Raw genomic sequence first — 14365 nt, forward strand, 5'->3', positions numbered from 1 at the left:
CAGGGCCCCCGCGCTTCCACTGGGCCGCTGCTCTCCGGTCCCCGGCGCAGTGCAGGGGCTGTCCCTGGCCGAGGGGCGCGGGGCAGGGCAGGCCCGGAGGGATGCGGGGCTCTCTCCCGCAGACGGCTCCCTGTCCCGCCCCTGCGGCAGCCCGGCCCGGCGGGGAGCACTGCCCCGGGGGCGGCAGCGTCACCCCGGCCCGGGAAGGGGAAGTCGGTCTGCTGAAAAGTTGGTGACAGGTTGGGGCAGCGGAGGCAGAACGGGCAGGTGCCGCCGCCGCTGCCGGGGCGGCGGAGCGCTCGAGGGGCGGCCGGCTGCGAGCAAACTTTGATTCCTGCTACAGAACATGTCAGAGTTTTCCTGGGTTTTGGCTGCGTCTGGGGACATCTTGTGATGTTTTAGAGAACAGGACATGATCTCACATGGCGAGGAGCTCTTTAGTTTCTTAATCATTTCACGGTTCCTTCAGAGGCTTTTTTCCACCTAAAACGTTTAGTTTCAGCTCAGTGATCAGCTGCAAAAGCTCGGCGGGGAGCGGAAGAGTTGAATTATTCCAACCTGAGAGAGCCCCTCACAAAAAAAAAAAAAAAAAAAAGGAAAGGAAAAAAAGAGAAAAAATAAAGAAGGAAAATAAAGAAAAGAAAGAAGGGAAAAAAAGAAAATAAAGAAGAAAATACAAGAAAAGACAAGAAAACAGAAAGGAGGAAAAGAAAAACGGAAAATACAAGAAAAGAAAAAAGAATACAAAACAATAAAAAGAAAAGAAAAAAAGAAAGAGGAAAAAGGAAGAGGTTGCAAAACGACGTGGAAACTTTTTCTTGCCTCCGTTTCCCCAAGTCCTGAAGAGCCGGAATGGAGCTGGAGAAAACCTACGCGACACCCCGAGCCGGCCGCACAGGTGGGACTGGGGCCGGGGGCTGCGGGGAGCCCGGCGGCTCCGCGGACAAGGGGGGCGCCGGCGGGAGCCGGGACGCGGGGCGCACCGGGCGGGGTGGGAGCAGCTCCCCGCGAGCCCGTCGGGGCGGCGGCGGGCTGCCGAGCGCTCCGCCGGCCGGGGAGAGGCACCCTGGTGTCCGTGTGCCCCGGGCTGCGGGCAGCCGGGCAGCGGCACGGGCACCGGGCATGGCCGGAGGCTGCCGAGCCCCTCGCGGCGTCCCCGCGGGCAGCGCGGCGGCGGCGGAGGGCGCGGAGGCGGCCTGGCGGCTCGGTGGCGGAATGCAATTTCGAAGCGATCGATGGGGCCTTTTATTAGTTAAATCGCCTGAATAATCGTTTAATCGATAAAGCATTTCATGGCGCGGCGGAGGCGGCCGGGAGCGGGGGTGGCCGCAGGGGCAGCAGCACGGACACCGCTGCCGGGGCCGGGCGGGATGACGAGGACGGGCCGGGGCCCGTGGCGAGGCGCTCCAAAGCCTCTGCGCCTCGGGCCCCTGTAGAGAGCAGGGCCGAGGGGGCTTCCCCTCAGTACCGGGTGAGCGACAAGCAGGAGGAGGAGGGGGGGTTCACGGCAGGAACGGGGGCCGGGCAGGATGTGAGCCCGTCTTGCCTGCCCGCTCGTCCCCTCCGCGCCGGGCCCAGCATGCCCGCCGTCCCCGACGGCCGCCCCGAGCCGAGGAGCCGAGCGGCAGCAGGGGGAGCCGCCCGACGGCCCGGGCTGGGCTGCGGGGCTGCGCGGGGATCGGCCCTCGCCGTGCTTCGGCCGGACTCCGTGCCGGCTCCGCGCTGCGCCTCGGCCGCGCCTCGCAGTTTCGACTTCAACGAAAACTCGGCCCGCGCCCGCCCGTCGGCAGCGGTACCGGCCCCGCGCGGCCCAAGAACGGGCCGGGGCACGGCCGCGCTGCCGCCGTGACCTGAAGGGTTCAGCGGGGCCGGAAGGTCTCGCCCCGGCTGGGGCTGAGCTCTCCCGCACCCTCGTCCCCACAAAGATCCCCGTGGGAGAACATGCGGGCGGTGGGGCCGAGGGCAGGCCGCCGGTGCAGCGGGCTGTGCCCCGCCGCCAGGGTCACCGTGAGGGGAGGCAGACTGCCCGGGCCTCCGTCAAGGGCTCGGCCGGGGCAGCACCGCCACGGGGCGGGATCCGCGGGCGCGGCGGCCTGAGGGGGAACCCGCCGCTGCTGGGCGCGGCGCCGCCGAGCCCCGGCGCGATCACGGGCAGGACAAGCCGGCCGAGAACCTCCCTGACCGCGGCCTCGGCCCGGGCTCCCACGGGTGCCGGGACCCACGGACCCGACACGCGCCGTCCGGGCGTCGGGGAGACCAACGGCCAAGGGGAGCGGCGTCGGGCCGGCGTCGGACGCACGGGCCGGGCCGGGCCAGGCTGTCGGGGGTCCCGGGCCCGCACCCCAGCGGGACCCACCCACGGCTCAGTCACGAGTGGCTACGCCCCCGCGGCCACGCCCCCCGCCCTTTATTGGCTCGCGGCCCGCCAATAGGCAGCGCCGGCGCTCGGCAGCCAATGCGGGAGGCCGGCAGGTTAACTTTGCGATTGGCCGCTGCGCTGAGTGACGGGCGGGCCCCGCCCCCGCCGCTGTCCGCCCGCGCGGTGCTGAAGCGCCGCCCGCCGCCCCCACCGCGCGCGCTGCGCGGGCCGCGGGGCCGCGGGGAGGGGCCGGTCCCGCGCCCCCCCGCCGCGCCCGGCCCCGCCCCGGCCGGCCCCGCCCCGCCCCCGCCGCCCGCCACAACCCCCGCGGCCGCCGGCGGCCGGCAGCGCGCCGGGCGCACCGCCCGAGCCAGCCAGGCGCCGCCGCCCCGGCGGCCCACGGCGGGCGAGGGGAGGGACGGACGGACACACAGAGGGGAGGGGGCGCCGCGGCCCCGGCGGGCGGGCAGCGATGGTCGCGCCGCGCCGGCGCCCCAGGACGGACGGCGGCCGCTGACGGGGCGGCCCGGTCCCGCGGGGCCGCGGCGAGCCCGGCCCCCATTCACGCTCCCCGCCCTCTCGCACACCTTCCCCCGCCGCTCCCCTCGCCCACCGCCGCCGCCCCGCCCGGCGCCGCGAGTTGCTGCGAGCGGCGCGGCGGGGGGCGGCACAGGCGGAGCAGCGCCGCCGCCCCGGGACCGAGCCCCGCGGACGGGGCGCCCGCCCCCGCCGCCGCCCGCCTCGGCCGCCGCCGCCGCCGCCGCGCAGCCGCCGGCACCGCCAGCACAAAGAGCCGTCGGGCGGGCAGCGCTGGGCTCCGGTCCGCCGGACAGAGGCGCTCGCCCCTCTCCGCGCCCAGTAACGCCCCGGAGCCCGGCGGCGGGTGCTGCGCATCGGCAGCCGCCCGCGGAGCGGCTGAGGCCGGGGGCTGAGCCCGGGGCGGCCGCTCCGCGCCCCCCCCGACGGAGCCTCCGGAGGCTGCGAGCGGCTCGGGAGCTGCGTTCGGCCAGCGCTCTTGGATACCGCGACCCGACACGCGGCAGGACTCTTCGCTTTTGAGGGATTTTGTTCTATTTTATTTTTCACCCCTTTTTGGTTGTCTTTCTTTTTTTCCTTTTTTTTCCTTTTTTTTTTTTTCTTTTTTTTGTTTGTTTCGTTCGGTTTGAGGTTTTTTTTTTTTTTGGTTGTTTTTGGTTTTTTGGCTTGTTTTGTTTTATGCGTTGGTTTGGGTTTTTTCTATTTGTTTGTTCGGTTCTGGTCGGTCTCCGTCCTTTTTCGCGGGCTCCCTCCCTCAGCCCGAAACCCGAGCGCCGCCGGCGAATCGAGATCAGCTCAGCGAGGTCGCCCGGCCCCCGGACCGCTCCGATGGAAATACACTGTAAGCACGACCCGTTCGCAGCGATGCACAGTAAGTGCCTGCCCTTCAACTTGTCTGAGCGGGCGCGACGGGCTCCGCGCGATCCTCTCCATCCGCGGCCGGGCCGGGCCGGGCCGGGCTGCCCGCTCTCACGTTGAGCCCCGGCGGGAGCGGGGTGCCGGTGCCGGGGGCTGCGGGAGCGGCCGGTGCGGGGCTGCTTTCCCGCGGAGAGAGAGCCGATGTCACGGCGCGTGTGTGCGTCTGTACGGATGGATGTATAAACACGTCTCGGGATGTATGCACAGCCATCAGTACACACGGACGCGCGCTGGTGTACATGGATGAGTACACAGATGTTACATGTATGTGCGTATGCTTGTTTCTCTCCCTAAATCAAATACCCCGGGGAAAAAGCTGCCAGGTATTTCCGACGAACGGAAAAGTTTGCTGCACGATATTCTTTCTTTTTTTCAACGTTTTGAAATTCGTTAATTGGAAATAAGGAAAAAAAAAACCCCAAAAACCAAAAACAAATCCTCAAGAACTAAAACCCTTAAACAAACAAATAGAAGTTCCCTCCAAACCCCGAACAAATTGAAGTGATGCGAAATGCGAGGAGCTGGGCTGCAGGGAAGATTTTTGTTCTTTTTAAACCCCGAAGTATGGCGTCACGATCGCGGCGTGGGGCGGCGGAGCGGGCAGCCGGTGAAGTTAACAGGTCGTGCGCGATGGGTTCGCCCGAGATTTGTTGTGCTTGAGAGGTCGGGGAAGACTTATCCATTAGCACAGTGTTATGTGAAATGACATCTTCTCTCACGGCGAGTTAAACGCTGCATTACGGCGAGAGATTGCGAGGGAATTTAAGGTAGAACTAATCTCATTTCCCGGCGCACCGCAGCCTTTCGGCTCAAAGAAATTTGTTTGCAAAATAAACCACCGAGTTCCAGAGCTGCAGATTCCCTCCCTCTCTCCCTTGTCCTTTCCGCGCTCGCCGTTCATCGGCCCATTTCCCGTTCGCTCTTGCCGCCGCTCGATTTCTGGGGTCGTGCGGGGCCGGGACGCTGGCACTCTGCCGCCCCCGTTAAATCGTACTTTCCCTCTCAGGCAGCCAAGCGCTCGACCTCCGCGCTTACTCTGCCGGCATCAAATCCAATCGCTTTTTCTCAAAGGCGAACTTTGGGCTCGGGAAGCGCGCGGTGCGCGGCGGGCTGGGGGGCGGGCGCGGAGTCCCCGCCGCCGAGCGCCCCTTGCCCCGAGCGGGCACGCAGCCCACGGGAGCCCACGGGAGCCCACGGAGCACGGGCCGGACAGCCCAGGCGGCAGCGGCCGCGGCGGGTTTCAGCCGCGCCTCTGCCGGCACTCGCGGCTCTGGAAAATCCATGCCGTCCTCAGGAATTTCTGGGCAAACAGAAGGAATAAAACCAAAACGCCGGTGCGTTTTTTCCGGTCCGGACCGCGGCCGGGAAGCCTCCGAGGTCATTTGCTGCCAAGCCATCTCCGTACCCGCGGCTCCTCGGGGGCGTGAGGGTGGACGTGGGGTCGGGACTCCTTTGAAAAAAAGCAGGAGGACGGGGAGCCGGCCGCAGCGGAAGGAGCGAGGGGGCAGCACGGCCGCGGGGAACGGTGGCCGGGACAGTCCGGAGCGAGATTTCGGTCCCTCCTGGCGCCGGTCCCCGCTGCTTCCTCGTCCCGCGTGGGCAGAGCAGCTGGCCGCCTCCGTCCGGGCTACGCGGGGACGGCGAGGCGGGCTGGGCATGGCCGGAGCGGCCCCGACCCGCTGGCTCGGCGGGTCCCCGGGACGGCCTCCCTTCGCTTCCCCCGCTGCCCGCCCGCCCGGCTGCACCGCGGCTCTGCGTTGGGCCCGCGGAGCCCTCCTCGGGGCTTCCCGTCCCGAAACAGCCCCCGAGTCTCTGCCCCTCGCCCCTCCCTGCGCAGGGCAGGGGCGGCCGCCTCATCCCGCACCGGGGCGCGGACGGAGCTCGGCTTCCCCGCCGCTCCGGCAGCCCCCGGCCCGACGGGGCCCCCGGTCCGCAGCTGCCGGGGAGCGCCACCCCGGCGGGGAGGCCCCGGCGGGCAGGAGCGGCGCTCGGCGCCGGTGCCGCTGCCCGGGGCTGGGGCAGGTTTGAGCAAGGGGCGGCCGTGGCCCCAGCCTTTGTTTCCGGCGCCTGGAGGGTCGATGCTCCCGGCCTGGGCAGGCCCGGTTCCCGCCGGCCTCCGGGGACTGGGGACGGGCTCCAGGGGTAGAGTCGGCCCCTTCCTTGAGGAAGGCACGTCTTAATGACGCCTTCTCTACCATTTTTTTCCTGTTCTTTCCCTTTCTTTTTGTTTCTTTTTATTTTTCTCTAATTTCCTTCCTTCCTTCCTTCCTTCCTTCCTTCCTTCCTTCCTTCCTTCCTTCCTTCCTTCCTTCCTTCCTTCCTTCCTTCCTTCCTTCCTTCCTTCCTTCCTTCCTTCCTTCCTTCCTTCCTTCCTTCCTTCCTTCCTTCCTTCCTTCCTTCCTTCCTTCCTTCCTTCCTTCCTTCCTTCCTTCCTTCCTTCCTTCTTCCCTCTCTCTCCTCCTTCCTCTCCCCCCTTGCCGGACCACCGCCACTCCAGGACCTTCCCACTCAAACTGTGCGCGGTTCCCCGCACTCAGAGCCCCGCGGGGCGGAGGTCTCGATCTCGATGCGGGCAGGTCCCGTTGGCCTCGGCGGCCGCGGAGCTGTCTCACCGAGTCTCGGGGTCCCGGGCGCGCAGCGAGGCCGCGGGCACCGTCCGCCTCTCCCGCTCCGCTGAGCGCACAGCAGCAGGCTCCGGTCTGCTCTCCACAGCCCTGAACATCGCCTGTTTCATGCGGGTTCATTACGTGCCCTTACAATGGTACAAGGCGCTTGCGAAGTTTGACGGCAGTTTGTCAATAGTGAAGTCACAAGGTTAAAATAAAAATAGTGCTGTATAAAATTTTTTTAAGCACTGAGGCATTTGGCTTGCCAGCTTAGTCGGTAGACTTCCGATCCTGCTTAAACAGAGACATTATCTGTATTACTTTTGTTCCAGAATTGTCATCTGTACTATGTCTATGGCTTGTTTTTAGCTTCTCTATCCCTCTGTAATATAAGTAGTCGGATGAATAACAACATAAGGGTTAATTATATTACCTTCTGGTACACGGGATTAATGTGTCTTCATGGGGTTGACGCAGCTTCACTGCTATTCCTCCAAGTGGGTCCTGGATCCCATCAGATGTATAATTCACTTTGTTAACCGTGAACGGTGAAAATCTGCTCAAAAAGGAGTCATACGCTGGGCTTGCCCAAGTGTTCATGTTTTATTTGTGGGGTCACAGCATCAGCCAAGAGAGCAGAATTTCTTTTCTGTCTGTCTTTCTGTCTGTCTTTCTGTCTGTCTCTCTTTCTCTCTTTCTCTCTTTCTTTTCTGTCTTTCTGTCTATCTCTCTGCCTCTCCTTCTCTCCCCTTTTTTCTCTTTCTCTCTCTCTTTTCCCCTTCCCCCACCTGATTAATTCAAGGCATCTGGGGAAAGCCAAACCCCAAACACGGCGTGTTGAATTTCAGGTGTCTTCCTGTGCTTAGGCAGAGGCAGTACGTGGGCTGAGGGACCCCCCAGCCCCATTTGTGGCTCCGAGGAGCCTCCGCTGCCCGGGCCGGCTCCGGGCCTGGCACCGGCTCCGGGCGGCACCGAGCGCTTTCCCGTGCCCGATGCATTGCGGCGCCGAGGGCAGCTCCGCGCTGCTGCGGGGAAAGCGGGCCGGTTCTGGGGAGGCGGTTCGGGAGGGAGGCTCTGCCCTGCCGGGACTGCCGGAACTCTCTCACCGCTCTTGTCCTGCCCTTCTCCCCCCTGCCCGTGTGTTGCAGGACACGGAGGCGTGAATCAGCTCGGGGGCGTTTTCGTGAACGGCCGCCCTCTCCCCGATGTCGTTCGCCAAAGGATCGTGGAGCTCGCCCACCAAGGGGTCCGGCCGTGTGACATCTCCCGGCAGCTCCGCGTCAGCCACGGCTGTGTCAGCAAAATCCTCGGCAGGTAAAAAGGGGACGGCGAATCCTCCCGTGTCCGTCACAAGTGCCGGGGCCAGCCCCAGGGCCAGGGGCTGCAAACAAACGGGGAGGGGGAGCGACTTCCTGAGGAGTCGTGTTTTGTGTGTCTGATCTGCAAAGAAACAGCCAATATCCGTGGGTCTTGTTAGCCCCTGTTGCAGCTTCTAATCCTGACGCAAAGTGCAGAACGCCATGAGTATTTGCTGTGTGTGTATATATCTATATATCTATATATATATGTGTATATATATACACACACATACACACACATATATATCTATATATATAGTGTATGTCCTGTGCCTGTCTGCTCTGAACAGGAAGGGAAATCTGGGAGTCATATTCAGCAAAATAAAAAAAAAAGTAGAAGTTGTGGAAATTACTTGTTTTGCTTCCTGAGTAGGACTCCTTTTAAACAATGTTATCATGATATATTTCATCAGTGTTGCGGCACGTGCGTTCATGCAAGCTATTCTGCAATCTATCCCGCTGTTTATAATCAAACATGTTTTTCCAGTCTTCTACTGGATTAAGAGAGAGCAGAGCACCATGAGTAACTAGTAACCATCTTAGAGGTATTTTGGCTACTTTGGGAGTAGCTCTCTGTTCGGCTAAGAACTGCTCCAAACACTATGGCAACAGGATATTAAACTCTGAATTAATATTATTTCCTGATGCTGCTTAAAATTTGGTGTAAATTCAGCTAAAAAATGCCAAGCTTGCTTTTTCCCTTTTTGATTCCTTAATCTTTTGTGCAAACCTAAACTTAATTTGTGTAAATTACCATTTTTAAATGGTTTTGAACCCCAGGTATTCTTACAGACTTGGGCAACTTATATTAAGGGGATTTTTTTTTTTAAAGTGTTTTTTCTTTATGATCTGGAAAAGTTAACTATTGAGTTGTTTGTTGCAATTGCACAGTTAATTTCATTGTTTAGCATTTTACTATTTTTATTTTAAATTTTTTTTCCCAGTCCCTTACAAACATAGCATAGCTGCAAAGACAATTGGAGGCATTTAATTTATAACAACACACGGGGGATGTGTTGCTCGATGTCAGTGTTCGGGGATCATGGGGTCCCAGTTTTGCACAGTTTTGTCACTGTTCTCCACACGACCCTCTCACTCTGCCTGCCCCAGCTGGCCGGGGCTGCCCTCGGCGCTCCTGCTTCCCCTCTGCTCCCTCCTCACTTTAAGTTAAAGTTGTCAGCAATCAATTGGAATTTCATAGCTCATTATTTTCTTAACTAATAATTACAGTAGGTAAAATGTCCCTGTAGTTGCATCTCTGTGTGTGTACGTTTTCTTGCATGTGTGCCTGTATGTGAAAAGTGGGAATCCTTAAGATAGATCCTTGCATTTGGAATTTTATTATGGGAATTTTTTAGTACTAGATGCAGTTTAAAAAATCCATCCAGAGGCAGGTAACCAGCTGTTGCAGGGCAAGTGAAGCTCTTAACCCTCAGAGGAGGGTTCTGTGGTGGTGCCATGTTTGCCATTATTTTGTCATGTCCTCATGGAAGTGCAAGGGGAGCTAAATTTTCCCCCTCTGCCTTAAAGCTCACAGCATTTAGGGGCAGAAGGAGGGTTAGTCCATCCATCTCTAACACTCAACACTTGCCATTATTGATATTGCATGAATGGCCCATGGAGACCGGCGTTCAACATTTGCACACAAAGTATCTGAGAACACGTGTGAGCAATTTGGTGTGAGTGTCTTAAGAGGAGCTTTAGGCCCTGCACACAGAGCTCTCCCAGAAACACTGAGAACAGGCAGCCAGGCAAAAATTTGATGAACATGATTGCGTGTTTCAGGGAGTCAGACTTTGGTTGTGCAGACTGTTTGTGCTCTGCTCAGGCTCAAAAGATGGGAGAATTTTTTTTTTTTTTTTTGTCTAATGGTTGTGTCAGACAGTTGCAGGGAAAACACACAAATAAGCATTCTTATCTTCCAGCTTGTGAGTTTTTCCTGAGGTAGGAATGGGGGCGCAGGGCAGTGATCAGTGGTGACTGAGCTGCTGCAGGCGCAGCTCGGTGGGCGCCTGGTGGGTGGCAAAGCCACCAAAAGCTGTTGATCTTGTGTGATGCACATGTGGAATATCAGTCAGATTTATGTTGCTTTGGGGATCTCATTCTTCACCTTTTGTGGGTGGAGAGAGGTGGTACCAGAAAGGTGGTACCTTTTGAGGCATCAGCAGAGCTGCTGGCAGTGGGGAAGATGCTGCACCCGAGGAAGGGCTGGTCACAGAAACCAACCCTGCCTCAGCTGGACCCCTCGCAGCATCAGCAGCTCCCTTTCCCTCAAAATTTGTTATTGAAACCACTGAAAACATAATGACGAAAAGAATACATTTTGAAAAATATGAACTATTAAAACCATAAAATGCGTATTGAAATCGTAAAATAGGAAAAAGATATGCTGGTGTATTTATTCTGGAGGTGCAAATAAAATACAACATCCAGCCTTCATTTCACTTTGAATCATAACAAGCTGTAGATATTAATGACAGCATTTCTGTAAAAACAGTAATTTGCTACAAAAGAGTCCACTGCAAAAAGTGGTCTTTGGTGTGATTTGTTTCTATTATTGCCAGCACTGCTGATTAATAACACACATTTTCAGTTAATTTTGGATCTCAGCATGCCCTTTAATCTTGCGTTGTTTCTTTTGTCTTGCTATTACAGAAAAATATATATTGTATCCTGAGGCCCCATTCCAATTACTATAAGTTAATCTATTAGGTGATAAAGAACCACACAGGCAGGAAATGTGTATGTGAAAGTGAAGATGTATCTCAGGATTTGCTGGGGTTTGGTTACCTTGAGATGATGTTCTCTATAAATCTCAGAGCATGTTCTCTGTCTGTGTGTGATAACCAAAGCTTTGTTTTGGATGTTGTCCCAGGTATTATGAAACCGGGAGTATTAAGCCTGGAGTGATTGGAGGATCAAAACCAAAGGTCGCCACACCCAAAGTCGTTGAAAAAATTGCAGAGTACAAACGCCAAAATCCCACCATGTTTGCCTGGGAGATCAGGGACAGACTCCTTGCTGAGCGAGTGTGTGACAACGACACCGTGCCCAGTGTCAGCTCCATTAACAGGTAAAGCTGGTTTAGGTAAAGCCTCCCATCTGGGGTGGGATGCTCCGTGTCACCATGGCTCTGTCTTTGATAGCACTGGCTGCTTGGGGCTGTTTGTAAGAAAAGCAGCCTCACCTGTTTGCCCAGGGCACCTGGGCCTGGGAGCAGCTGCAGGCTGACCTGAGTGCTGAAGCACCGCGGGTGATGAGGGTTTCCTAGGGGTGGGCAGGTCCTTCTGCCAGCCTCGGCTTCTTTTCCATGCTTTCCCATGTTTGTGAGTCGGAGCACCTTGCTGGGAATGACCCTCTGTGTTTGCAGCAGAGCAAAGCCCCTGCTCTGCCCTGTGGGGTGAGGGTTCGGTGGGACAGGCTTTGCCCAGGGGGGAAGATCAGATGGCCGTTGAGTAGGGTGGCAGTCATCTGGGTAAGAAAGAGACCCAAGGCTTGGGGCTGAGCCCATTTTGTCACCTGACACCCAATTGGTGCTGCTGACACTGGCCCAGGCCTGTGTTCAGTGTGAATATCAATGGGGGAATTCGGTTGGTAGCATCTGAGGGCCTCCACCGTCTGCTTTTTGCCTTGGAGAACTTAAGTGGCCTGGAGTTGCTTTTGTGAAAATGCAGGGGAATCTCATTTGGAGACTGAGTCCCACGTTTGGGTGTTTTGCCATGGCTTTGCAGGTCAGGGCTGGGCTCATGGAAGGCCTGGTTTCAGGTGCTCTGACCTGCTGCCTTGTCCATTACACCTTCTGGGGCCATGGTTTCCCCCTGAGTCAGGTGATGCATAAGGCTGGAAAAACCCAGTAAAATACTACGTGACATCTCCAGCCCTGCCAGAGCAACAGTGAGGGATGAATACTTGAGCAGCAGAGCTTTTGGGCACCCACGGCCCTTGCAAGCAGGGTTTGTTAATTTTCACTCTGCTCTGGGCTTCCTCCTCACCACGCCGGTGAGGGGATTTTCACTTGTGCAACTGCATGCAAATTCTCTGAATGCAGCTCGCTATAAAATCTCTCATTTGCGTCCAGACGTGAAATAAATTGATGCAATATTCCTTTATTGGCTATCCCAATCTGATTTGCATTCATGGAGTTGCCGCTTGAGTAGCCGTGGTGGCTTCCCCAGCGCTGGGGGAGAGTGCAGCCTCGGCCCTGATGGGCTGAGTGTCGAGTCATGGGTTGGTGGAACTGAAAGAAAAAATGGGTCAGTTCATGTGCAGCCTTGCTGGCTCCGCAGCACCATGCAGTAACTCTGTGGGCATGGTGCCTTTAAAGAGAGTTTGAGAAATATCACAGACATTAGGAAAACCAAAGGAAAATATCCAATACCTAAGGAAAAGCTCTGCTTCCATTAACACCAGCGAGTCATGGGAGAAGCATGGCTGTTACAAACAGTCTTCTGCTTGTGTAGGAGAATGTCACATGTCCTCCAGAAATCTACTGAAAAGGCAGTCATAGCTCTAGCTAAAAGGGAGATTTCAGTAGCTTCCAGTCATATTTTGAGCCAGTTTCTGTGTTCCTCTTGCCTGTCCTTGTATGCTTCCACACTCATAATGCCCACACCCCTGCTGCCCAGTTCATGATCTGTGACCAAGTTTTGGCTGTAAATCTAATTCTTTCTCATCTGCTTGTGACTCTGGCTAAGATCTTCTCCTTCCCTCAAAGGTTTGCAATCCCTTTTAAGAAATGCATGCAATCTGTTTGAGTCAATCTGTTTACCCAGAGAATTGTTTTTGCCAGCTTAGGAGTTCACCGTGAAAACCCAGACTGAGCAATAATGTGACAAAGAACCTGGAATTCACATCAAAACACTTGGCTTTAATGCTAAATCCTGCAGTTTCATCAGTCTGTGGGGTTTATCCTCGCATTTAACACCGAGTGTGTACTTTGGGGCTTTGCTGGAGGGAAAAGATGCAGCCCCTGCCCCAGTACCCTTGTTCACCACTGAGGTACCAATGAGGGGCTGCCTGGTCAGCACAAACCCAAGCCTTGCTCTCGCTCAGTGGCTCCTGCCCTGCTGCAGCTGCATTTCTGCATGGGGAGGACAGAGGCCCTTGTTGGAGATTTTTTCAGAGATGGCTTAGAAGGCAGCTGTGAGGAGCAGGTTCTCACTGCCTGCTTCTGTGAACAGCAGAGGTTCTCAGGTTATTTTTAATTACAGGTAAAAGTGACAAACATCAAGGCCTTGAGAGCCTTGCACATCAGAGAACTCAGGCAGCTTTCTCATAACAAGTGGGTGTTCTATCTTTGGCTGTTTTGGGAAAGCAAGAATAATTTTGAGAACCCAAATCTTGGTATTGGAAACATAAGGTGGAGTTGGTATGTTATGTCTGACCTATTGTGAGCTCAGATTTTGCAGTGTGCATGAAGTGAATTAACACTGTTATAAAAAGTGCCTGATTGATCAATAAAGTGGAGTCGATGCTGATCAACGCAGGGTGGGTCGTCTCCCCTCCAACTTCAATATATGGTAAACTTCAATAGGCCCTGATCTGGCTCCCTGTTCTCTGTGCCCACGGTGTGGATGTGCTCTCTGTCCCTATCCCCGCAGTGCCAGGTGTGCTCTCTGTCACTGTCCCCATGGTCCCAGGTGTGTTCTCTGTCCCTGTCCCCACAGTGTGGGTCCCTGTCCCCATGGTGTGTGTGTGCTCTCTGTCCCTGTCCCCGCAGTGCCAAGTGTATTCTCTGTCCCTATCCCCATGGTTCTCTGCTGTCCCTGTCCCCATGGTCTAGGTGTGCTTTCTGTCCCTGTCCCCACGGTGTGCGTGTGCTCTGTGTCCATGTCCCCATGGTTCTCTGTCCCTGTCCCCACAGTGCCAGGTGTGTTCTCTATCCCTATCCCCACAGTGTGGGTCCCTGTCCCCATGGTGTGTGTGTCTCTCTGTCCCTGTTCCCACAATGCCAGGTGTGTTCTCTCTCCCCACAGTGTGGGTCCCTGTCCCCGCAGTGCCAGGTGTATTCTCTGTCCCTGTCCCCATGGTTCTCTGCTGTCTCTGTCCCCATGGTGTGTGTGTGCTCTCTGTCCCTGTCCCCACGGTGCCAGGTGTGTTCTCTCTCCCCACAGTGTGGGTCCCTGTCCCCGCAGTGCCAGGTGTGCTCTCTGTCCCTGTCCCCACGGTGTGGATGTGCTGTCTGTCCATGTCCCCATGGTTCTCTGTCCCTGTCCCCGCAGTGCCAGGTGTATTCTCTGTCCCTGTCCCCATGGTTCTCTGCTGTCTCTGTCCCCATGGTGTGTGTGTGCTCTCTGTCCTTGTCCCCATATGTGGGTCCCTGTCCCTGCAGTGCCAGGTGTGTTCTCTGTCCCTGTCCCCACGGTGTGAATGTGCTCTCTGTCCATGTCCCCATGGTTCTCTGTCCCTGTCCCCATGGTGCCAGGTGTGTGTTCTCTGTCAGGGCTCCATTGTTCCCTCCCATGGTGCTGATGCTGCTCCTGTGAAGCATTGGGGTTTATGGGGATGGACTCCTGCAGCTCATCCCTGCTATTGAGGGGGCCTTCCAGCAGACAAATCTGAGCTTCTGCCTCCATGTCAGAGTGAAT

General features: G+C 57.0%; 1 protein-coding gene across 1 annotated transcript in view; it reads left to right on the plus strand.

Annotated features, from left to right (window-relative positions):
• Positions 1-240: 240 nt before the first annotated feature.
• PAX5 (paired box 5) overlaps positions 241-14365 on the plus strand; it is a 123836-nt gene continuing 109711 nt past the window's right edge. Inside the window, exons 1-3 of the mRNA XM_074533206.1 lie at positions 241-898; positions 7569-7734; positions 10654-10851. Of these exons, the coding sequence (XP_074389307.1) occupies positions 853-898; positions 7569-7734; positions 10654-10851 (410 nt within the window). The 5' untranslated portion in view covers positions 241-852. The remainder of the gene's footprint in view (positions 899-7568; positions 7735-10653; positions 10852-14365) is intronic.

The sequence above is a fragment of the Zonotrichia albicollis genome, chromosome Z (genome assembly GCF_047830755.1).
Source record: "Zonotrichia albicollis isolate bZonAlb1 chromosome Z, bZonAlb1.hap1, whole genome shotgun sequence".
Classification (NCBI taxonomy): domain Eukaryota; kingdom Metazoa; phylum Chordata; class Aves; order Passeriformes; family Passerellidae; genus Zonotrichia; species Zonotrichia albicollis.